This window comes from Buteo buteo, chromosome 8 (genome assembly GCF_964188355.1).
Source record: "Buteo buteo chromosome 8, bButBut1.hap1.1, whole genome shotgun sequence".
NCBI lineage: Eukaryota > Metazoa > Chordata > Aves > Accipitriformes > Accipitridae > Buteo > Buteo buteo.
Genome location: NC_134178.1, coordinates 47,423,789 through 47,449,397, shown reverse-complemented (window position 1 = coordinate 47,449,397; position 25,609 = coordinate 47,423,789). Strand labels below are relative to the sequence as shown.

The 25,609-nt window shown below is 43.7% G+C and overlaps 2 protein-coding genes across 7 annotated transcripts in view; one reads left to right on the top strand and one right to left on the bottom strand.

The window, feature by feature from the left end:
- Positions 1-12,806, bottom strand: part of LOC142033974 (trypsin I-P1-like) — a 53,934-nt gene extending 41,128 nt beyond the window's left edge. For all 3 annotated transcript variants that reach the window (XM_075034667.1, XM_075034668.1, XM_075034669.1), the window contains exons 1-2: positions 12,517-12,806; positions 11,758-11,927 (exon numbers count right to left, since the gene is read on the bottom strand). The gene's annotated coding sequence lies outside the window, so the exon portion shown is untranslated. The remainder of the gene's footprint in view (positions 1-11,757; positions 11,928-12,516) is intronic.
- A 1,301-nt stretch (positions 12,807-14,107) lies between these two features.
- LOC142033973 (ephrin type-B receptor 5) overlaps positions 14,108-25,609 on the top strand; it is an 82,596-nt gene continuing 71,094 nt past the window's right edge. The window contains exons 1-2 of one of the 4 annotated variants that reach the window (XM_075034665.1): positions 16,738-16,847; positions 18,377-18,435. In XM_075034665.1, the coding sequence (XP_074890766.1) occupies positions 16,738-16,847; positions 18,377-18,435 (169 nt within the window). Of the gene's footprint in view, positions 14,320-15,507; positions 15,813-15,967; positions 16,296-16,737; positions 16,848-18,376; positions 18,436-25,609 lie in introns of those variants that run through there. The other 3 variants (XM_075034660.1, XM_075034659.1, XM_075034658.1) reach the window with 3 other exon arrangements.

Below are 25,609 nucleotides of genomic sequence, written 5' to 3'. Positions count from 1 at the left end.
TCGGTGACTGCTGGAATTTTTCTTTTTGGAAAAAGAGCAGATACAATACATATGCTCAGACCTTAATAATTTTTCTTCCTTCTCCACCTATCAGAACGAGCCTGCATGATCTTGTTTTGGGAAGAGCTTTATATGGGAGCCTGTTGTAGCCTTAGCACACACCAAAAGTGAAGGAAACTTGGGTTGTTCCTGAAGCAAACATCTAATAACTTCTTTTCCCTTAGTTGTCCCAGCAGTACCTGTACTAATTATAAACTCAACTTCCAGGATTCAGAGTGATACCACTGTCTCTGACACAATCTTTTAACCTGTGCTGTGTTAAGAAGACTGATCACTGTTCTACCATGGTATTTTGGATGCACAGTGGGAATCATCACAGCAGTCATATTTGCCATCTGTAGCTTTGAAATGAGGCCCTAGAGACCAATGCCAAAATCAAACAACCTAAGATCTGTGCTACTGAAACTATTCTTTCTTACTTAAGTGAAAGGATACCATCTGGTGGAACGAATGGGTGTTTACAGTGATCCCTAGGGGCTGTATTTCCCACAGTTTTCTATTTTTGCATTGGCAGAACTGCATGGAAGGGGAACTGGAACTAATGCACCAGAGGTATGTATGTCTATCATTAAACTGGTGACGGTGAAATGCTGAATTGAATGTGTTGACTCAGAAATACACAAGTTCTTTATCTGTAGGAGAAAGATCTCAGAGCTGATATTGAGAATGGGATTTCACAAAGCCAACATAATGCAGCTAAGGGAGGGAACTAGCGTGTGAAGTAGTTGATGAGGTACCTAAATAGACAGGCTGTAAAAGTTGTCCTAAGATCCAGGTAAATGGGCTGGAAAAAGAAACTTCCTTTCACATAGAACATAGAGTTTTCTTCTGGGTCTGTGTGGGACTAGGGGCAGAGGGGTGGCCTACAGCAATATAATAGGTAAAACATTCAAGGAGATATCTAGATTCAAAGCCCATGTTGTTGTTTCAAGCCAGACAAACCAACTCTCTAGTGTACTATGTTGTAGGGTATCGTGAAGTGATTAATGACAAATGTTTTTCTACTGTATAAAAAATACACATTTATAGCCTAGACTTTTCACATGAGACAGATTCTATGTCTGATTAATAAATATTTAAGTGAAAGTGAAAGAATTGCAAGAGGAAAATCTGGCCCACGACATCCTGTTACACACCAGTGCTTAAGTCAAGGCCAAAGCAAGCACGGGGAAGAATAAAACCTAGTCTGCTAATTTGCAGCTGAGTATTTTACTTCTAGGACTACTAAGTGTGGGCAGTTGGAGGGAGAGACCTCATCACCTAATCCTGGCAGTGAGTTTGTTGGGAGACTGGACTTCTTGCTGGAGTTGTAAAAATAAAGGTATTAAAACATCTTGCTATGTCTCTGAGCATAACATGACCTGGGTAATCATCAGCTCAATGCTGAGATAGGCTTACTTTCTTCTCAGTAGGAACGAATGTCTGCAACATGGGCTTCATGAAGTTGGTATCCAGGATCATAGGAAAGCTACATCTGAGGGCATATAAAGCAATTGTTTTGAAAAATTGCAGCACTACTATCTGTGGGACCAGACCACTGAACACCACTACATCCTGACAGGGTATTATACAAATCTGGACCAGCATATTCAGATACTGTATGCTCTATGTACCTAGGATACATATAAACACACTTATAGCCACATCCCATAACTGCACCATTCCCCAAATATGCCGTGATTATCCTTTTAGCCAGTTATTTTGGGTTTTTTTGTGTGACTCTGAAATTGCAAAATGTGGAAAAAAATTGTTATTAGCAAGGTTAATATTTACAAGAACAAAACATGCTGAGAACTGCTTCAGTAAATACAAATATGTCTTTTAAGAAAAAAAAATTACACCTACAATTAAAAAAAAGTTTAGCAAAAATACTGCTTTTTTGTGAAAACAGTTTATTTGTTTGAATCTCCTAACCATCATCCTGTCGGGGAAAAAAGCCAAGATGCAATGTAGAAAACATGCCCTTTTTTTTCTGGATTCCTCCAATTTATTTAAAAATTAATGTCAGATTTGCCACCTTCCAGTCATACCCATCAAGAACATTTTACATGAGAGATTATGCACTCCTGTCTGTAAGCCAGCTGTTTCAGACCTGTATTGTCATAGGATTTTTATTTGAAAAAGATCTGATGATGGCAATTTAGTATCATTTGCTTGTTCCATAACCTATTCTCTGGTCAATTCAATTTCAGACAACACTTCTGGTGAGGACCAGTTACACAAAGGATTTCAGTATGGGTTTCAGCATGGATTTCGTCTGTTTCATAGCATCAACAGATGTTAAGAAATTATTTAGTTCATTTGCAGGCGTCTCTTAGCACTCTTTATTGATAGAATTCTGAATGCTACTATTATTCAGGGCTGAGTGATAGATTTCCTTTCAGGAGATCTCTAACTCATTGATAGTGCCTCTGCTTCAGATCCCTGTGTGTTACTTGCTCAAGGTACCTGAGGGTCATGGAAATTTCAGCACAGCACAAGACTGTTGCTCTTACTGTTAGGCCACTGGCAGTGTAGATCTGGTACTATCACCTTCCTGCTCAGTTCTAGAATTTCAATCCAGATTCATTGAGATGGCTGCTTTTTTTTCATTTGAACCAGTTCTAAATTCTTATTGCAGATAGTATTGTTTTGTCTTGTCATCAGCACAGTTTATCTGGACTGTGTATTTTGTATTCTCAATTATATTATTCTGCTCACTCTAGTCTTTCCTTCAAATTTCTGGTCTGACATGGCAAGTTCAGTTAGAGCTGCACATGCCAGTTCCCCCTCTTATTTATTAGACTTTAACATAAGTGAAAACAGATATATCACTGTTTTGTTCCCTTCTGAGCATCTTATTTCAATTGAGTTCCCTTCCCCATTCTCCATCTGATTAATTCCATCCTCTGATCTAACCATCTCCTGAGATTAAAGAATTTCCATTACTTCAACCATGAAAGAAACATCATCTCAAACCATCTTCTGCACTTGTGACAACATGAAAATATATTAATGTAGCTTAAATCACAGTGCAAATTTAAATAGAGAGGCCTATATAGGTACCTATTAAGACTTGAGTTATCAGGTAGCCCAATAGCAGTGAGGCTGCTGCAGCTCCCTGTCTCTCGGTTCATCCACTAGCAAGGCTGAGCATGTATTCCCAATAGCATGCAAACACATACACAATACAAATATACATATACACGCAGCCAGCCACACAAATCAATACAGACAGAAACGCTCATGCAAACACAGATGGCACTAACAGACCTTCATCCTGTGTCCCTCTCTGGCTGATCAGGATGAAGGTCTGTTAGCAGGTAACGTATATAATCACAGTGCAGACAGCCCCAGGTCTAACTGGCCTTAGACATTCAGCCTATCCAGCAGCTAGCCCTGGATCCTTGGTATCCTCATGCACTGGCACCTGGACATATGAGCCCCTGGGGCCTGCAGCCCCACGCCACGTCCTGGTACAGAGCCCCTCACTCACAGGTACAAACCCTCATGCATTCCTTTGCACATGTGTGCACGTGCTCGCGCACACACACACATGCTGGACGCCAGTAACTGGCATTAGATACTCAGTCTACCCTGAACTCCCTGGTCCTCCAGTTAGCTCACACCCCCACATGCACACTGCAACCCACACAGATAGATTAGATAGATTGGGGCACTGGGCAATCATCAGTGGCATGAAACTTAACAAGAACAAATGCTGGATTCTGCACCTGGGACGGAGTAACACCGGGCACAAGTACAAACTGGGCACTTCGGAACCTAATGAACAGAAGCAGGTAAGATCTAACTACATACAGTTCTCAGAAGCGTGACTCTCACTGATAGACCTTGCAGAAGTAGCTCCATGACGTTTCCCATAAAACCTACTGTGTTTCTAGGATGACATCTCCCTGCGCTTGTTTGTACAAGGCCTGAGTTACTCTCTCAGTAATTCTAATGGGATCTGAGAAGGTTTCCAATCAATGTCTGTTTTGGCAAAGTAACATGGCCTTGTGTCGTTGGCAAGACCTTGAGCTGGCCTTTCCTTAATGACACTCTGCCTTTAAAATGCTCCCAAGAACCTTTTTGCACCAACCCAGTGGTCACTAGGCAGGAGAGAAAGCCTTTAGATGAGGCAGCAAGCGACTGTCAACAAGAGAACAGGCAATTTGTAAATATGTTGCATGAGAGACCACTAGCGCTTTTTCTAACAACAAATGCAAAGCAGGACAGTGGTGCATCTCACCCAGCAACACAACAAAAAGTACCTCCCAGGCAAGCAGCTCGCAGCTCCTCCTGGTAACTGAATGCGCTCTGTCACTGCAAGGAAACTCCAATGTTCCTGATACAGAGCTGTGCACTGCAGCTCACTTGAATAAAAATGCTTCGCTCACTAATGCTCAGACTGAGCTGCATTTCACCCTGTTTTTGCTTTAGAACTCAGCGTCGCTTTCCTTTTGCACACCTCATGATTTTTTTTTCCAAAAGGAGGTGTCTCTCCTAACTTAACTGGCTCTGGGTGTGGAATCCTGCTGCCCTCTGCTGCACATTTTCTGCTGTCTGCAAAAAAGACAATGATCTTGACACTAGCTGAAGGAGCTTTAGATCATGTGGCAGAAACCACGTATTAGTCAAGAAAAAGCTGCTAAAAGGTTGGAGGTTTTGTTGCTGTGGTGGCACTATGCAAGACCACCCTGACTAAGTCTCAAGTCACCTTAGGTAGTCCAAATGAAATTAATCGGGATGACATTTCTCTACAGCAACTTTATTCAGTGAAGAAAAACTGGCTGTTGTGTTTGAATGTTCTAAGGTTATTTCTGTTTCACCAGTTGCAACCTCAAATTTCCAGTGTGTAAAACCCACAGAGATGTCCTAGGAAAGGAATCACACTTACAGACAAAAATGTAATTATTCTACCAGAATTTACCACCAACGCGAGCTTTAAGAAAAATAGGACAACAACTTTAAAAACCTAGTGATAAGGACATTAATGTTGAGCTTTTCTGGGAGCAATAATAGCAAGGGAAGAAGGCTGTTTCTTCCCACAACAGAAGAAATGTAAGACCACGAGACAGGCAGAAGCAGCATCCTCACTGATAAGGCCACAGTCCCACAGTACCCAGGCAGGGCTGGTAACAATGAGAGGTTCCATCAACTGATCATCAAATAAATACAAAGTGACAAGCCAAGTCCATGAACCAAATCAACATGCCAGAAACAACAAAGGCAAAGACTAGGTACTACCTACAGCATAGCTTAGACAGGGAATGTGTGCCTAGGTTTGAGCTCAAATACAGCTTCTGGGGCAATGGACAGAGACTGAATCGTTGGAGGGTACAGGTGAGGTTGTTCAGGGCAATTAAGGCTTATTGGTGCACTCAGGACTCTGATTGTCTTGGTTGAAAGCGTACAGAAAAAAAGACTTCTTTAAAAACTAACTTAATTTTCCACAGTGTAACACCACATTGTGTCACGAGGATAATGCTGAATTTAAACAGAGACCACCCATTGTTTCAAGACACTTGCTGCAGCACAGAGAAGCCCAGCAATGTAGTAGTTAGTGATTAATCACAGTCACTTAGAAATCATGAGTATCCCTGCAATGCTAGGTAGACATGGTAGGTAGTTTCAAAATAATTTCTCAGTAATGAGTTCAGTTGGTTGAAGGAAATAAACCTACCCTGAACTATGCAGTGCTAATAAGTACCCTCAAACAGAGAGGGTTAGTACTTTTCCAAGCTTTGTTTTTTCCATGGAATTTCTAAAATTTTTGTACACAATGCTTTTATACCTCTCCTTCTAGTAAATGGTACTCATGTGAAGCATCAGCTGGAGATCAGTGGAGACTGATATCCCTACTCGCAGGTTTTGTTGTGCTTTGGGATGCTTGGATGTTAAGCAGCATGCTGTTCTGTTAGCTAACAATACCACTTCTGTCCACTGAGTAGCACTGTTCAATTACAGAAATACAAAGTGGAGTCCTCTGGCCCCCAACACGTGGGTTTTGAAAGAGGCACTCCTAAATTGCATGCTTTATGTGATTTTAGACCCCCAATGAACTAGAATTCCATGCTTTCTCGAAAGAACTAGGGAAATGCTAGACTCTCCACATATTACCTTAGCGTCTGAACCCCTGTATACAGACTTCAGCGCAACGAAAATTTTATTACTCATTCTCAAACACCTCCACTGGCTCTCTATTCTCTTGAGATCCAGTTCAAAAGTACACTCCCTTCTCCAAGTTCTTCTTCAATTCTTTTGTCTATTATTTTCACATATCTTAGTCCTCTCTGTTCACATCCTGGACTCTAATAAATACAAGCTGGGGAATAAGAGGCTGGAGAGCAGACCTGTGGAAAGAGATCTGGGGGTTTGAGTTGATGGCAAGTTGAATACGAGTCAACAGTATGCCCTGGCAGCCAAAAGGGCCAACTGTGTCCTGAGGTGCATCAAGCACAGTGTAGCTAGCCAGCTGAGGGAGGTGATTGTCCCACTCTACACTGCACTGGTGCGGTCCCACTTTGAGTATTGTGTGCAGTTGTGGGCACCTCAATATAAGAAGGACATCAAACTATTAGAGTGTGTCCAGAGGAGGGCAACCAAGATGGTGAAAGGTCTTGAGAGCAAGAGGTCACTTGGTTTGTTCAGCTTAGAGAAAAGAAGGATGAGAGGTGACATCGCAGTCTACAACTTCCTCAAGAGGTGCAGTGGAGGGGGAGGTCTGGTGACCAGCAATAGGACACAAGGAAATCATAGAATCACTAAGGTTGGAAAAGACCTTTAACATTATCGAGTCCAAATGTAAACCTAACACTGCCAAGTCCACTGCTAAGCCATATCCCTAAGTGCCACATCTACACATCTTTTAAATAACTCCAGGGACGGTGACTCAACCACTTCCCTGGGCCACCTGTTCCAACGCTTGACAACCCTTTTGGTGAAGAAATCTTTCCTAATATCCAATCTAAACCTCCCCTGGTGCAACTTCAGGCCATTTCCTCTTGTCCTATCACTTGTTACTTGGGAGAAGAGATGGACACCCACCTCTACAACCTCCTTCCAGGTAGTTATACAGAGCGATAAGATCTCCTCTGAGCCTCCTTTCCTCCAGGCTAAACAACCCCAGTTCCCTCAGACGGTCCTCATAAGACTTGTTCTCTAGACCCTTCACCAGCTTCATTGCTCTTCTTTGGATGTGCTCCAGCACCTCAATGTCTTTCTTGTAGTGAAGGGCCTGAAAAGGAACACAGTATTCGAGGTGCGGCCTCACCAGCGCAGAGTACAGGGGACGATCACTGCCCTAGTCCTCCTGCCCACATTGTTTCTGATACAAGCCAGGATGCCATTGGCCTTCTTGGCCACCTGGGCACGCTGCTGGCTCATATTCAGCCAGCTGTTGACCAACACCCCCAGGTTCTTTTCCACCAGGCAGCTTTCCAGCCACTCTTCCCCAAGCCTGTGGCGCTGCATGGGGTTGTTGTGACCCAAGTGCAGGATCCGGCACTTGGCCTTGTTGAATATCATACAATTGGCCTTGGTCCATCGATCCAGCTTGCCCAGATCCCTCTGTAGATCCTTCCTACCCTCAAGCAGATCGATACTCCCGCCCAACTTGGTTTTGTCTGCAAACTTACTGAGGGTGCACTCGATCCCCTCGTCCAGATCATTGATAAAGATATTAAACAGAACTGGCCCCAATACTGAGCCCTGGGGAACACCACTTGTGACTGGCCACCAACTGCATTTAAGTCCATTCTCCACCACTCTTTGGGACTGGCCATCCAGCCAGCTTTTTACCCAGTGAAGAGTACACCAGTCCAAGCCATGAGCAGCCAGTTTCTCCAGGAGAATGCTGTGGGAAGTGGTGTCAAAGGCTTTACTAAAGTCTGGGTAAACAACAGCCTTTCCCTCAACCATTAACTGGGTCATCTTGTCACAGAAGAAGATCAGGTGAGTGAGGGAGGACCTGCCTTTCACAAACCCATGCTGACTGGGCCTGATCACCTGGTTGTCCTGTGCGTGCTGTGTGATGGCACTCAAAATGATCTGCTTCATAACCTTCCCTGGCACCAAGATCAGGCTGACAGGCCTGTAGTTCCCTGGATCCTCCTTCCAGCCCATCTTGTAGATGGGTGTCACATTTGCTAACCTCCAGTCAACTGGGACCTCCCCGGCTGGCCAGGACTGCTGATAAATGATGGAAAGTGGCTTGGTGAGCACTTCTGCCAGCTCCCTCAGTACTCTAGGGTGGATCCCATCTGACCTATGGACTTGTGTGTGTCCCAGTGGTGTAGCAGGTCACTAACCATTTCCCCTTGGATTATGGGAGCTTCATTCTGCTCCCCATCCCTGTCTTCCAGCTCAGGGGGCTGGGTACCCGGAGCACAACTGGTCTTACTAGTAAAAGACTGAAGCAAAGAAGGTATTAAGTACCTCAGCCTTTTCCTTATCCTTTGTCACTATGTTTCCCCCCACATCCAATAAAGGATGGAGGTTTTCCTTAGCCCTCCTTTTGTTGCTAATGTATTTATAAAAACATTTTTTATTGTCTTTTCATTCGATTGAAATGGAATGAAGCTGCCTCAGGGGAAGTTCAGACTGGACATTAGGAAAAGGTTCTTCACTGAGAGGGTGGTCAGTCACTGGAACAGGCTGCCCAGGGAAGTGGTCATGGCACCAAGCCTGTCAGAGTTCAAGGAGTATCTGGGCAGCACTCTTAGTCATATGGTTTAGTTTTAGGTAGTCCTGCGAGGAGCAAGGGAGTTGGACTTGATGATCCTTATAGGTCCTTTCCAACTCGAGATATTCTATGATTCTATAATTCTGTGATTCAGGAAGATAAGCAAGAGAGATGAGATGATTATAATAGATCATTCCCCACCATGACAAACAGAAGCAGCTGTTCATTGCTACTGTTACCTTCGAGGTGCTTGCTCACCTCTTCCATGAGTGCTGCCTAATACATAGGAGTTTTATTCTTTTCATGTTACGCTGTGGTTAAACCTGGGTGATTTCCCACCCCCATACCCCCCAGTGTAGCAGATTTACTGAACAATGGCATTTCAACAATTTCTAGAGGCATTTTCAAGTTTAGCCTTAGTTTCCTGCACAGTTTATGAAGGATTTTCTTTGTTTTCCAGCTCTATTTTTGGTGGGTAGAGAACAGTTTCAGTCACTGACTGCAAGAACAACGGGTAGTGAAAACCCATCCCTATTATGTGATACTTGGTATTAAAGGCCTCATACTCTAGGGACTGGCTTATGTCCACTTTAAACATACATCAACCGGATTGCTGCTAAAAGGGGCAGTCTTGCCTGTCCCTCCCCAGCCTGCACATCCTCTGCCTTCCCATCCATCTTCCAGCTGTAGCATTTGTACAGCTCTGTAAAGTCTCCTGCACATACTCTAAAATTTTACATACAATTTTTGCTGAATTAGTTTTCAGCCAGATCAGTTCCTTGATCCAGGTCACTGCACAAATCTTTGCTGCCAGCACAGGGAAGGTGATGAGGACATACAGCTCAGGCCAGAGAAAAGAGAGAGTAAGGTTGTCTATCTCAGTAGAGACTTGCATTCTTGTGGGGTTGAAATGTCTGTGGGACCACAGCCTTAGAAGCAGTTCCCATTTTGCACTACAGTGATTTTAAACTGTTTTCTACAAATATGTTGTCACCACCAGGTTCCTGAGCATGCCAGTCTGTGCATGGGAGATGGAATGAGTGAAGGGAGAAAATCATGTTTCCTGTTGAGATGTTTCAATGCCTTACAAGTAATTAAGCATTCCCTGGGGAAGAAACTGGCACCCCAGCTACAGAGTGGGACCCAGGAACCACCAGGCTAGAGACTTGTTCTGTTCATGAAACACCTCCTCTGACAGCAGATTTATGTATCTAGCCGTTCATTTCCTTCTTTGAAGAGCTCCTGAAATAAGTAAGTTAAACGGAGTATTTCATGCTAAACAAAATTAATTGTTTTAACACTTCCCACATTCTTTTTCTCTCAGAAAGAAAAGGAATTATTTTACTCCAATCCAAACTAAACTTGTAGTTTTCCTTTCCTACTCATTTTTCAGCCAAGAGCTAAACTGAAACTGCAGTTATTTAGATAACTGTAACCCTTACTGTAACCTGGAGCAGGCTCAGAGACCCTGTACTTTGACACAGGGTGGTGCAAGCTGCCCAGTTTGGGAGCCAAAGAGAACCAGTCCATTGCCACCTTATGTTCTCTTACAGAACCTCAGCTCCATTCCCTTTCAGCTTCCTGAGAGTGTTTAACCTTCACTGCTCTGCCGTTCAACTTCAGTAATGTACTGTCCTTATTTTTCTGCTGGGCTTCTAAGAACAAGTTGTATGTTATGGGATCTTTTTAGCAAGGCAATTTTGCTTAAATCTTTCATTCTTCAGATGAGCAACATTCACCTAAATCTAGCACAGAACTGCTCTAAGTGTGGAATACTTCCAAACACTCTTACTGAAGCAACAAAACACTGGGATAATTGCAGTTTATTTGAGCCCCTCTTCCTTCCAAGTCAAACAGACAATACTGAAAAAAGTACAGTGGTAATTTGTCTATGCTATTCCAACAAGACTTTGCAGTTCCTGTTGTTCTCAAATCCAGCAGAAATTAGAAGTCTCATGCTTGGTCAAGAACTGGGGTCACAGCATACCTCCAAAGGAAGTGAGTGAAGGTTGGAACATGGATCAGCAGATAGAAAAGGCTAGTCTCAGGTGCTTGATAGAATACAGAGAAGATTGTCAGAGGTGTATACACATTTATAAGAGATATACACAACTTTATAAGAGATATACTGATATATTCATACTTTCTAGGGAGTTAATAGGACTTTAGTAACAACACGCACAAGATAAAGATACATCTCTCTCACTTACGGCTGCACGTTTCTGTTCCTGAGTCATGGCTGTAGGGGTCATGAATTCCGCCCCCCCCCCCCCGCTTTGGCAGCTTCAGAAACCCTGTAGTGTCTCATGTCCCAGTAAGCTTCAAATTAATTTACTAGGTCTGGGCATTCAGGTAAAAAGCTAGCAGCCAGTATTGAATTTACCCAGCTGGATTGCAGGTCTACACAGAATTGACTGAATATACCCAAAGTGCCCAGTCCCAGCATGGAACTAGGCTTATCGTAAAACCAGTCATGGATTTCCAGGCAGCTACTTCTCCTTTTAAATGTTCCCCAAATCCTGGACCACAGCATAAATGACTGGTTTTCCTTCTGGGTGTTAGCATTATGAACACTAGCACTCAATCTGTGTGATGTGTGTGTCAAAATGCTTGGGTTGTATAGGCAGACTGCTAGAAAATGGATAGATTAACAGACATTTAGATTGTAGCTCCAGTGAACTGGCACAAGTCTAGCTGTTCTTTCACCTTCAAAAGTGTCATGAAAATTTGCAACTGGCCTGTGCCCATTGAGGAGGGAGGTTAGGATGTAAAGTATAGAATTACAAGGGTAAATATTAATTCATGCACATGAGGTGTCCCAGCCAAACTGGGGCAACCCGAATGTGGTTTTACACATGATTCTTATACCCTTCAAACGTTCAGGTACTACACAATTTGACTAATCACTAATACCCACAGTACTGATTACTAATCATAGTAAAACTCTGCAAAGCAACTATATTTTTGCAGCATTCTTGCTACTTTTCTATTGATCCAGATGTCCTTGGAGTCAGTCTTGCTATAGCTATGCTTACCTATGATACCAGATGATGCTGGGAGGGTTTCAAAGTCATGGCCTAGGATGCTGGCGTTATCTTGGTTGTCCAGGGGGTATCCTTTATCCTTCATGGACAAAGCAAGCTTCCAAGAAGCAAAGTCCTTATTTCCAGGACTGGGCTGTCCTTTAGGTTCTTTTACTTGGAACCTGGAGAAACAATACAAACGTCTTCAGTAAAATTTCACTACCTTATAACAATACAGTGTATAATGTGAACTAATATATATATTAACAAAGATAATACATTGTCATACTATAAAGACTGGTTGATCTAATAGTTAAGGAAGGGAATTTTCATAACAACTGATACATGTACTTAATAGCAATAGTAATTAAAAATACAGGTGGATGCATATTCAGCTAATGTAGATTGATTTTTTTCCCCTCTCTGGTTTAGATTTATTTCCATCAAAGCTTAGGAAACAATGCTCTAAGCAGAAGTGAGTGATGGCAGAGAAGGAACAAAGCAGAGAACAAGTCTGCTCTGTAAGCAGAAACATGCAGCCTATTCCAAGGGAGAACTCAAACCCATAAGAAGCCTCCTTGCTTGTAGAAAATCTCCTTATTTGTGACAAAGATTAAAAAATAAATAAAAAAATGCATTACTGTATACTAATGGCTACCAAGAGCCAATGTAGAGACTGTGAAACTGCAGGGTCTGGTCTTTCACACTCCATCTTGGGCTGCCCCTCAGTCCTCTTGAAGTTCTAAGCTTCCTTAAATTCTCTTCACTTACCTCTTATTAATTTTCTGTAAGCTTCTTCTTTTTCAATGCTGGGCTTTCTTAGGGAGAAAATACCTTTGTACTTCACCAAACACATCAACAAACAAAATAAGACCATAATATATGGTATCCAGAAGGGTATTATAAGGTTTTAATCTACTGATCTGTATGATTATTTTTCAGAAATCTGGGAAGGAAATGTGCTATTTTAGACTTTTGAAGCGATAAATCTGCCCTTGAAAAAATCTTCTTGAAGATTCTATCCGCTGAAAACAGTTCTGCTTCAAAACTGCTTGTCAAACATGTCCTCTCATGTATAAATAGTACCCTTCTTACTCTTTCCCTGCCTGCTCTTCTATTTGCTATTCCCAGCTCCTCCCTTTCTTCTTCACATCCCTTTCTTTCCTTGTCTGTCTTTCATAGTTACTCTGTGTGTATCTTGCTTTCTCTACCTCTGTCTTCCACCTCTCTCACTCTTACCCTCCTTTTTCTCTCTTTTTCCTTTGAAACTCTATTCCCCTTGTCTTAGCCTCACCCCTCCCTTTTATCCTCAGCTTTTCTGTCATGGGTGGTTTTCTTCTCTTTGGTTTGTGTGGTCTGCCCTGCACATTCCAACTCTTTTCTCTTCAAGACCTAACATGTTTCACACAGTGAGGAGATTATTTATGAAATGAATTACACTTTGCTATTGTGACCATTGTTTTAATAACTGCACCTTCTTCTTTTGTTTTAAATATTATGAGATCTGTTTGTGCATCTGGATATTTGCAACTCACTATTGTGTGGAATTCTGTGTCTATAAAATCAATGTCTGTCTATGTAAGATGGAGCACATGATTGTCTACATCAGTGGTCTCGAAACTTTTTTGATCATGTACCCCCTATTGGTTAAAACCTTTAGCATACACCCCCAATATACATACATTTACTTATTTACAAATTATATACATGTACTACTGAAGCTCTAATGTTTTATTCCTGCACTCCAGTGGGTCATCTTGCACACCCCTTGGGGTACATGCACCCCATTTTGGAGACCACTGATCTATATCATGCAGCCACACTGTTGCATAAGGTACGCTGGTTTTCTCACATTTAAGATTGTCCTGCGAATCCGATACATCCGTGGTAGTCTGGGATGGAGAGCTTGTGTTTCTCTGTTTCTGTCATGTCTGGGTGTGATTGCTTACATTCTGAATATATAAATGCATGCATTGCAAAATACTGCAGCACTGAAGAAAGAACATTTAAACTCTGCCTTAAAATTAATCCCTTGTAAAGGACTGACTGTCTGTTGTCTTGCCTTCCACCAAGTGAATTTTAAACAGGGTTTGGATGTTGCCCGTGCATGCGTGCGTCCCTGTAGCACAGGAACTTTTGCGAAACTTCCCTGTTCAGAGTAGCACCTCGCTCATTCTTGGCTTTCATTCGACAAGGGGGGGGGGAGGGCGGGGGGGGAGAGAAATATTCCATTACCACAAAAGGGTGGAAGTGTTTCTGCAGCTATTGAACAAAGCAGCTAGTTAACCTCTTTCAAGCCCCCGATGCAATGGTACAGTCCCACTGCTCCTTTCTAGGAGCCAGACGCTCCTCCTATACTACAATGAGGAAGAAAGGAAAACATATGTGCAAAAATTTGCTACCGAACTGAGTAAGGACCAGATTCCAAGAGGAGCTGAGTACCTGCAATTTCTCCTGAAGTCAATTTCTTTTAGAATCAGGCCGGGGCAGGAGTTGGAAGGAAAGAGGTCTGTTGTAATTGGTGTCTGGAAAACCCCACAGAGAGGATTAAGAAACTATGCTGTCTGGGAAGAGGTAGGTATTTGTGTTATTCCACATATATACAGAACTGCTAGAAAAGGCTGTGCTGTGTGGAAACTAGCCATGGCTTTTTGAACTCTGAGATGTGGCACTATCTGCTGATAGTACTTCTTTTAAGCAGAAGTTTATACATTTTATCATGCAGTGGGGTGTCCAATGTGCATTGATGCTTTTGTATGTGTACCAGCGTTTTACACAGAAGGGAATCATGGTCACTTTATATTGTATGTAATGTGAAGCTCATACTTGAAACCAAAGGAAATTACTTTGGCAGCAGAAGCCCAAAATTCTGCTCTGTGTTTCCGCAGAAGTATTTGTGAATTGCAAGCCACTGAGTTTTGATATATTTTCCATTCAGTCCTAATGGGGACACTCTGCTTGCACTGTAGCTCACAGCACCCTCATTTTCGGCCACTTGTCCGTGTCACTCACCGAATGGTAGGTACAATCAGCGGCTTATGCAGCATGCCTCATCCTCTAGCATTTCTCCGTCATCAGCCCGGTGACATCTGTAGACTGAGCAGGTAGACTTGTTCTTGCACTAGCAGGAGACAGGAGTGCCCCAAAAAGATGCCTCCAGTCCTTTGTCTCTACACTGGGAGCTGAGGTTCTCCTTTGGGAGAATGGAGGAACCCCGGTTGATTCATCTGTGCCATTGCTAGCTGAGTTGAGGTTAATACCTGGAATCAAGGAGGCACCTGGCCTCTGTGACATAGGATCTCGAGCATCTGGAAGCGGCGTGCAAGTAAGCACATACATGCTAACGTTAAGCCAGGCTGCCACAGAACAACAACGGACGCCACAGAGCAACGTGGATTTCAGCGACGCCAAGGGAGACGGACCAAGGCTCGGTAGTTCGGGCCGTTACTCCCGTACTCCCACACTGTACCTTCCGGCGGGAACCTGGCGGGGCGGGGGGGGCACGCCGGCCATCACGCTCGGGCGTCCCCACAGCAAGCCCGGCCGCAGCGAGGCAGCGGGGCGGGCAAGGCGCGGGCCGGGCCCGCAGCTCCGGCGCTGTGGCGAGGGAAGACTCACTCGGAGAGCCCCTCTCTGACAGACGGTGGGTGGGCGACGCGCGAAGGGAGCCCGCGCCGCCGAGCCTTGACTCGAGGACGGACCCCGGTGCCGCCCAGTGGCCCGCCCAGCCGAGCGGCTGTGAGGGAGAGAGAGAGAGAGAGAGAGAGAGGGAGGGAGGGAGAGAGAGAGAGAGAGAGGGAGGGAGGGAGGGAGGGAGAGGGAGAGAGAGGGAGGGGCGGCTCCGCGCCCCGCTCCAGCCATCCCTGCTGGCCCCGGCGGCCGGCAGCGGGCAGCCCGCGGCGGCGGGGGACGAGGCGGCCGCCGGCGGTGGGACAGGGGACGGCGACCGCCGCGGATGTGACAGGAGGGGCCGCCGCCGCCTCCCGCTGTGGGATCTGCCTGCGCCCCCACCCCCATTTGCCGTCGCGTGCAGCTGCGCTAGGCTGGGCCTCTGCAAAGGAAAGCAGGTCGGGGGCGGGGGGAGGAGGAGGGGCACGGCGAGGAGGGGAGGGGGGAAAACAGGAGAGAGAGAGAGAGGAGCCCGGAGAAAGGGACGAGGCAGATGCCGGGAAGCGGGAGGAAGGGAGACTGCTGTAGGACAGGGATCCGGGACGGGGGGGGGGGGGGAGAGAAAAATCCGTTCCCGGGGAAGGGCCTGGGGAGGAGCGCGAGGATCGGGACCGCTCGCAAGCATCCGACCTGTTGAAGGCATCGATCGAGGGCCGGGGGCTGTGCCCAGGGCCGGGGGACAAAGCGGCAGTGGTTGCGGAGCGAGCGGGACTTGGCGCTAGCCCGTCGAGATGGTGTGGCCGACGCGGTGAAAACGGTCTTTGTCCAACTTTTCTGATGGCGGGAGGCCGGTCGGCACGGCTCTAGCGGGAAGGGCTCCTGCGAAAACTGCTCGAGTAATGCTGGGAAGTGAAGGGGGTGTTGCTGGAGTCCGGCAAAAGGTATTGTGGCGGGCGAGCGGGCCGGCGGGGAAGGGCATTGTGAGCCTTGGCCGAGGAGGTCTGAGGAGAGCCGCGGCCGAGGAGATCCTCGGGTCTCTGGCATCGAGTGGGGGGGTGTCGGGGGGGCACAAAAGACGCGAGTACTACTTCTGGAAGGGATTAAAATTCCTAAGGTTGTGGGTGTTTTCTCCTCTCCTGGTGTCCCCTGGCTGTGTTACTGGGACCCGGAGTGCCCAGAGAGACCCTCCCCTGAGCGCACCCCCCTCCTGTCAGGTGCCGTGTGCCGGCACGGAGGGAAAAGCTGCGAAATCGGGTCGCGGTTTCTCTGCTCACGGAAATTGCTCTCAAACCCGAGTGTCTTCCACACATGCATGGTGTCTTTGGTCCGCTCCTATGCGTGTTGTTTCTCTCTCTCCTCAGCTCCTTGAAGAGCAATAGTTAAATGGTGCCTTTGAAGTCCCTGGAGCAGGAAGGCAGGGGTAGATGTGTGCTGGTGCAGGTTCCCCATCCTCGTGCAACGACACAAGGAAGGCTTTGTGGCCTTCTCTGTGGGTAGGGTTGTTTAATGTTCTTGTGGGGGACAGATGAGTATGAGTATGATGAGTACAGATGAGTACAGATGAGTACAGTATGTATGAGTGCTCGTGGCAGAGAAAAGCCATGTTAACCTATTTTTCAAGGAGATGATGCAAGTTACTACTATCCATGCTAAATAAATCGGTGAATGTGGGAGGGGCTGTTATGATGGGTAATTTTAAATTTGCCTTTCACGGATCCACTGAGATGATTTCACTTACTCTGAAGTTTCTCTTGCTATTACCACACTCGTTCGGCTGGGGAGAAGAGTGAATATCACCTGCCTCCCCCACAAGTTCTAGAAATAAGACAGTAAAGATGGGGAAGCAAATGTCCCAAGGGCCATCCTTCATCAGCAGTGATATTAAGTCATGCAGATTGATGAGGAAGGAGAGTGATGAGGAAGGAGAGTGAGAGGGCAAATGGAAACAACAAAGTCAAGACAGTAGGAAGAGTAGCTGCCACCAGACACATCTGTTACAGAGACAGGTCTGCAGCCTGGGCTGGGGTGAACAAGGGAGGCTCCCTTCTTCCTTGTTATGTAGGTTCTAACCAGAAACATGGAAACTGGGTGTTGGTGCACCTCTTGTTTAGTCACAGCTGATCCACCTGCCCCAAGCCACTAATACAAGATTTAGTGAGTATTTTTAGGTCTTTCTTCATTCCCAGTTTGAAATCATTCCAGTGCTGAGGTTCCTTTGGGAGCAGGAAAGGAAGAGATAATCCACAATCTAATAATCCTTTTTCTTTGATGTTACCTGATCTCTGTGCTGAAAAAAAAAATGTTTTTCTCTAGAAATTAATTCCCTAAATTCAACACCTTGTACCACTTCAGTTTATTTTGCTAGTGTTTTGGCAAGCCTCAGATAACTGCATGTAATTGCATCCTTTCCTTTACTGCCTTTTGCACGTATGTCCTCTTAGCCAAATTACACGTGCAGTGTTTAATTCCTTGACATGTATGCGTGCCCCTTTAGCCACTAAAATGTTTTTTCTTGTCTTCTGGGTTCTCTATTTGACTTTCTTGTGCTTGCACTGAGCCTCATGGAATTGCTGTATGACCATGTGTTTTGATACTTGGAAATACCATTACTTTGGGGCACTGGAGTTTGTATGCCAAAACCCTGCAGAAAGGCATGTTTTCTTGCTTTGTTCTGAGGTTCTCAGCTCTTCCAAGCTGTTATCTGTGGCGAGAGCAGCTTGGGTTATAGGGACTGGTTTTGGAGGGGGTTGGGGGAGGGATGTCTCCTCTCTTTTCTTTTGCCCAAGGCTGCTACTGTCTTCACCTTCTGTATTTGACTTGCAGGCTGACCAGTGACACAGTGTGAATGCTTTTGGGGGGAAAGGCAGCTGGTGGCTCCAAGGAGACAGCTGCTTATTCCCCAGCATGCTCCCATAGGCTGCCAGCAGATGTGTCTGACAAGAGAGCTGATCCTTCAGTCCATTGAGAATTGTCATGTTTATGCATATACAAATTCACTGTGTACATTCCTCTTTGTGCCCAGGTGCAGATGTCTCCCCCTTCTCCCCTTTGATACTGCATGTGCCATATGCAGAGAATCATGTAAGAGATCTACAGTTTCTCACCCCTTACTTTGTGTGCCTCCATTAAGACAGAGCTTCTTTGTGGTCAACTCTCCTTCCCTGGATACCTGCACTGTTATGAGATTTATGCATGCTTTTCCTCTGGCTTCAGGAATGCTTCCCTCTATAGGTCTGCTCCCCTTAAAACCTGCTTTCCCTTGTTATCCATGAACAGCAGCCCCTGTGTGGAAGGTTCTCCTAAAGTCCCTACAGATGAGTGCAAAGTATTTTTAGAACACATTTAAGGTTGCGCAGTTTATTTTTATTTCTCATTTCTGTGGCCATGTTGCATATGTTTGCTGCACGTACAAACAATAGAAGATGGAAGAAGTAAAAACTGGTGTGTATGGTCAAGCTAGACCTATACAATGTGGTTTAGCCACCAAAAAGGATGGCAATATCACCCAGAAAAGGTGCTATTGTGAAAAAGTGTTTGTTAAGAATATCGCAGATCAGCTGTTCTCAGTCATAAACGTATAATGATTTTTTTCAAAAAGCTAAAAGACATATTTCTATGAAGAGAAAAGTTGATTAAAGCTTTAGGAGGAATCTGATGAGGGTCCTACAATTTTGTCATTATTTTCTCATGTTTTTTCTTAAACCTGCTTTAATATTGTATTACTGTTATATCTTACTGTTTAAAAAAAAGGAAAATTTGTATTTTGTTAGGAAGTTTTACATAATCTTACAGCAATACAGTTAACATACTTTTTCCAACTACTAATTCCACAAATTCAGCAGTTTTCCAGCTCTTTCCAACCTTATCACTTAGCTTCTGCCTGTTTAGTCGTTGACTGGACATCCCTCTTCTCTCCATATTTGGTCTCTTTGGCAACCATGCAGTGTAGTGGACTTCAGGGAGTGTGCCCAAGTATAACTTACGTGGATTTTGTAAATAATTCTGTAGATGTTGTACAGCAGCAGACTAGCTCTCTGTCTTGACTGGTGCCAGCTGTGCTACATAAACAGACCCCCAAAAGAATAAAAACTCCTTAATTACTCATGTCAGCCATGGTACTCTGGCATGTGAGCAGCAAATCTGCTGAGTAAGAAAATGCCATTTCATGTTGTCACTCTTCTCACATTTGATTTATACAAGGAGTTTTAAACTTCATAAAGAGAAGAACTACACTAGTACTTTCTTCTCAGAAGCTTGTGTTGTGCTTTTAAGACATATTCCTCTGCCACCAGGAATAGTATTTTATTTTAAGTGTACTATTAATACATGTGGTATTTAAAAAAAAGTGTGTACTTTATGGAGGTACTAGCACAATATTTTATACAGAAGACGCAGTCTTGCCTCTTAAAAAGTCACCGTGGAGCAGGCTGATGCTCCTGTCGTGGAGGTGCTACTTGAATATTGCTCTTGAGACCACTTCTGAGAAAAGCAGCAGCTTTGGAAGTCAAGCTCTTCCAGTCACTGGTTTCAATTTTCCACGCCTCCAGAGGCCCCTGTGCATTCTACTACTCAGGGCTTGCTTGTCAAGAAAATTTTTGTTGAAGTGTTTCACGTGCACACACACTGTCTCATATGCATGTATACACGCACATGCTCATGTATGCACACAACAGTTAAAGAGGAGAAGAAAAGTGCTATCGTGGGGGTAGAGAAGATGCTGGATACTATGAGAACACAGCCTATGCAGTCTGAAAACTATAGCCTTACATATGAAGGCTGGATCCTTAAGGTCTTGGTTCACCTTAGGATGGAAATTCTCACGAGCCCAGACCTGTATATTGAAACATACATGACTTCATCTTCAGACAGGCTTTTTCTTTTTTTTTTTCTTCCCAAGCTTGCCAAGTAAATGATTCCTCTGCTGATTCTGCAGTTTCCAAGTGCAGGTTTTTTTCTCTGTGCCATGTCTCTGGAAAATATCCAATGTGTCTAAATCATGTAATTAAACCCTAGAAGCTAGAGATTGAGGACTACTGACTCTTTGTAACTTATTTCTGTTTTAGCATACCGATGTTCCTCCAAGTTACTGTAAAGCTTTCAAAGCTCCCTAAATGACCTGATCTCTGTCCCACTTACTGTAAAACACTCACATGGTATGAATCTATTTGGCCCAGCTGACCACTTCAGAGACAGTGTGTAGGATACAGACGCCTGTGTGGAGGCCTTTAGCATCAGGCTTACCACAGGTTCTCTTAGATCCTGAGGATGTCTACAAATGGAAGCAGGGTTCCTTGGCAGAACGCTCTTATCTTCCTAACTATTCTTTAAGAACAGGGTGGGATGTCACAAGAGGGATATTGTTGTGGAGATTTCTGGAAGGTTTTGAAAAATTTCAATTTTGAAATTCAAATTGGACTGTTTATAAAACTGAATTTCCAAATGTTAAGTTTCACTCACGGCTAGGATCAATTTGATTCCAGTAAGAAGAATCTGAAATGCTTTCTGCGCCAGGAAGATGTTTGACATTATTCCTTCTTGGTTTTGAGCCAGGAAGAAGCTGCTGGAAGCACAGCTGGATTGAGATGCTTGCCTGCAGTTGTCTCTCAGATGGTCCCTTCCCTTGCTAATGTCAGTAGGCTTTGAGCTGATGCCAGCAGCAATGGGAATGCAAATATGTACCGGCATTTTCACTTTTCAGTGAGTTTGCTAATCCCTTTTGGAGCATGTGTTGTTCATAAAGGGGCCACCATATCAGCAGTTATCACTGCCATCATTATGGTATCAGGAATGGAGTAGGTCTGATGAGGAATGTTCATTTAATTACTAGTGCAGAGAGATCTTAGTGGCCTTCTCCTCCAGTATCTAAGCATGTTAGAAATAGTAAAGGTGCAGTACAACATGATCTGAGAACAAATTGTGCTGACCTGAGTATGAATCAGTGGTCTGTTAAAATCTAGCAGACAGATAGAGGCTTGACAGAGGGAATTTTCTGTAGTATGCATGTGTCTTGGTGGTGTGTTCTGCTGGGACACGTATGCGGAGTCAGATGCTGAAGAGTAATTAGTTTTCTTTTGGAGCCTTACTGTAGCACCTTTTTGCTCAGGGCCCCAGGCTGAACACCAAGACAGACATTTGGTGAAATAACATAATGGGAATGATGCATGACTTGTGCTCCTTGTTTCAGTCAAAAGTCCTCCTAACGCTGCCTGGAAGAATCATGTTGACAATTGCATGTTTCTCATGGATAATTTTACGCATCTTGAATTAGAAGTGTGTCTGGATGGTCTCAGAGAGCTGCAGGTTGCTGCAACTAAGGAAATCAAATTAGTAGATCCCTGTTACCTGAAGAGAATAGCTTAAAAAAATGTTTCCTAAATAGATTCTTTTGACTCTGTCTAATGAATTACCCCCAAAAGAGTGTGTGCGGTGACAGGGTGTAAAGAAAACAAATCAGTCTTTGGAAACAGAGTAAAAATAAAAATGTTCAATTCTTTAAAAGAATTAAGCTAAAGCAAGATTTACTCTCTTTAGTAAAATAACACCTACTGGACAACTCTAATTAAAAGGATCAGAATAGGCTCATTGAATTGTTTTACCTGTCTTGCTTCTCTTGACTGTCAGATAGTCAGTACCAGCCCACTGTGTCTAAGAGCATTACAGAGTTGTGTGGAAAGAAATCAGAGTGGGAGGGGGGAACTTGCCCTAAAACCTCAGAAGGTTATTTTAACATTTTTAGATGATTCTTTTGAAAAAGGCTTTGCTTCCCGCCCCCCCCCCCCCCCGATCATAGCAGATCAACCCAGTGTTTTCTCCTGTATTTTCTCTTGTGCTTCTGAACCTGTGGTGTTGAAATTGGACAATCCCTGACTTTATGGCACTAATTCAAATGCACATGGGCTATTTGTATTTGACTGTGTGAACTTGTCTACCACAGCACTGAGGAACTGGGAGCTCAGTGAAGAGCGACAGAAGTGATTAGGAGACTGTAGGGAATTTTTGGCATGGTATTGAAAAGAACTGGCTTAATGATGACTGAAAAAGGGTTGCTCTGGAGTACCTATAGTACCTGGGAGACTATTAATAGGATCCTAGGCAATGTGGCTAAAGTAAAAGGGCTGGCTCAAATTGCCTGAAGTAGATGATTTCAGGTTCAGCGTTAAGGCATGTTTTCTTCCAGCAAGGGTCTAAGTAGATTATAGGAAGTCATGGAAACCCTGTTGCTTATGTAATTTAAAAATATAACTAGGAAAGCTTAAAGGAATATGCAGACAAAAATCCTGCAGTTGACAGGGGACTGTAGGCCAGATGTTGTCTAAATAAAGATGCCCATCCCCCTCTTTTAGTTTCTATTATTAAAGTCTTACCAGCAACTGGGGAGGGACTACCTTCCCAACAGAAAATGCATCTTGGATCTGCTGTGTTACAACCAAGACTGGCTGGTATCCAAGGAAAAAAGCGGTGTGTTGTACTCACTCCATTTTTGGTGTAATCCTTTGGTTTGAAGTTGGACATGGCTGTAACAAGAGCAGTGAGCCCCAGCATCCACACTGAAATATAAATAAACCTTTGAGACACAGAGAGGCAGGATGAGCTCTGAGATTTATATGTCATTGCTTTCATTTCTGGCATGAAAAATAATACAAACATGCGTTAGAAAGAGATGCTATGAACCTGAAGTATCTTTCTACTGTAACGTGCTTGGCCTTCCCTTTTCCTCTTAAGGCTTTTTCTGTTCTGCTGAAGTATTTATTAGTGGCACGTTAGGTTCCTGTTTCCTGAGGGTGGAAACAGTGAACTGGAAATGCAGGATGGAGGAGGAGGGAAGGACCTGAGAATGGGACTGGCTGCTCTGCAGGCTCTGCCAGTGGCAAATTCAAATTTTTGGTGGGGCTCTAACCTGCTTTCACTGCACATGGACTCCCTATGATGCTTCACTGAACTCAGGTAATTGTTCCACCCAGTCATTCCCTTTCAGATCATCTCTCTCTTCTTTGCAGCCTTGATCTCACTTCTCTTCTTCAAGCTGCCATTTCTGCCTCATTGCTCTCTCAACTGTTTCCTAGACAAGAGTCAATTTTGGGCAACCTGACTCCCAGAACCAAAGTTAGAGCTTGGTCTAAGCCTTGAACAAGCATGAGTCATTAATGTTGTCCTCTAAATAAATATCTATATATCATTGACAAAAGGTAAAAGAAACTTAGTGTTAAAGACCAAGTCAGATGTTTCTGAAGTTGAATAGGATCCTTATATTGTCTGTTCTTGTTGCTTAGTTCAGTCTTTTTAACAGTGAGACCAAGGTAATGTGAGGGAAGGAGACTGAGTCTGAATGAAGATTATGGATTTGGAGACTGGAACTGAAGAGGGCAAAACTGGAGAAATCAGCTATTTTCTTAAAGTTTTCCCAGAATAAGTTCTAGGTCTCATAGTTCCTGTCTCTGTGTTCTTACTGTGCCTTGAGTGATTGCTACCAAGGTAGCTCCCTTGTTGCTTGTTACTGCACAGTGCAGTAACACCTTCTGCAAAAATGGTTATAGACAGACTGGTTAGTGTTGCTGTGCAGTTCTGCGGAGTATGGTCAGTGCAGTGCAGGATTATTTTGTGGTGTTTTAGTGTGTAATGGGAACATGAGGCTCAAACTAACGGTGGAACAGTCAGAATTCCCATCTAGGCAAACAGTGGTCATATAAGGATGAAAACTGTGTAGTAGAACTCTTCTCTGAGCCATTTTCTCTCTCCTTCATAGCTTCCTAGTTTTGTGCATGTATTTCCACATCAAACACTCTAATTTACATGCTGGAGCTAAAGCTTGTGTACTGTGTAGCCTGTTGGTGCAGTCAGCAAAATTTAAGGGAATCGTCTTGACTGAAGATAATTTCTTATTCCCACTTCCATTCAGGGAATATGTTACATTACAGGCCTCTGTTAGGGCAACCCTACGAACTTGAAAGCTGATATTTGCAATAGGGGTGGGGGTATAACTGGATGGAAGCTAGCTGGTAATCGACTGCATGGAGTGGGGCTGGGGGAGGAGGTTTGGATAGCAAGATCAGGGCAATTAACAAGTCAGTAAAGCGATTGTGCTTCAGTACTTTTCTGCCTTGATGTTTTACAAAGAAGCATTCTTTCCTTGCTTCTCTTAACAGGAATAAAAATGGTGATGATAAATAATGTTAATAATTAAATAGTTTTACAAATAAAAGTAGCCTCTATCCGCAAATGCATGCAGCCAACAATTTGAGAACTAAGCTCTATGACAGCCCAAGGCTGTGAAACTGATTAAAATGGAAAAAAGTAGTTATAATTAATCTTTAAATCAAGAAGCACATTCTCTGAAAACCCAAGTTGCCTCCTTGAAGCCAGAAAGGAGGTTAATAAAAAGAGCAGCACTTAAATGAAGATGTTTTAATATTATTAGTTCTTTCTGCAGTCTGTTTTGGAAATGTCAGTTTTTCTCATGCAATGACACGCGATTTCAAAATGCAGGGAGTATCCATAGAAGAGGAACATTACCTTTTAACTGACTGTCAGTGCTGCCACTATCTCCTAATGGACAGCATAAGTTTGGATACTGTGAATATGAATAGCATGCATTTTCTGCTTATGCTAAATATTCCTTACTCTAAAACCCTCATAAAGTCAAAACCAAAATTAGATATGAAGTCAGTAAGTATATTTTTACAAAAAAAAAGAAGATTCTTTACTGCAGCTGAAGAAAATCTTAATAATTACTAAAGGGCTTTGCAAATTTTTGTCCACAAAGAGCAGTTTAAGAAAGGTATTCTCAGTTTGGTTTTTACCCTCCATTGTATATTTTGAGTGTTTGTGCATAGATCTTGGTTCATATATTTCTAGCCATGCCATGTAAGGCTACATTCTTAATTTAAAATGGGAAACAGCATTAGTATAAAACATACATTTTCTTAGGCTTATCCATATTTTACTTTTGCAAGCCACTCTGACTTTTCCCCCCACTCAACCCTTCAGGCCCTTGATTTCTTTTCCAGCATCCTGACAGTGCCTTTAAGGCCCTTTTGCAGCTCTGTGCTTGGTTTGTCTATGCACATTTGCAGATGCTCTCACAGGCTTGGTCAGCAAATGTCAAGGTTATTTGTTTGATTTGTGGCGTTGCATGTCTGGCCATTGCTAACACTGTGCTTGACCTCTTTATCATCCATCAGCAATCAGAACTTGGTATATAATAAAACTTTGATTTCAGATGAAAAAGAAGCAAGTTCAGTATTGCTGAGTAGATGAG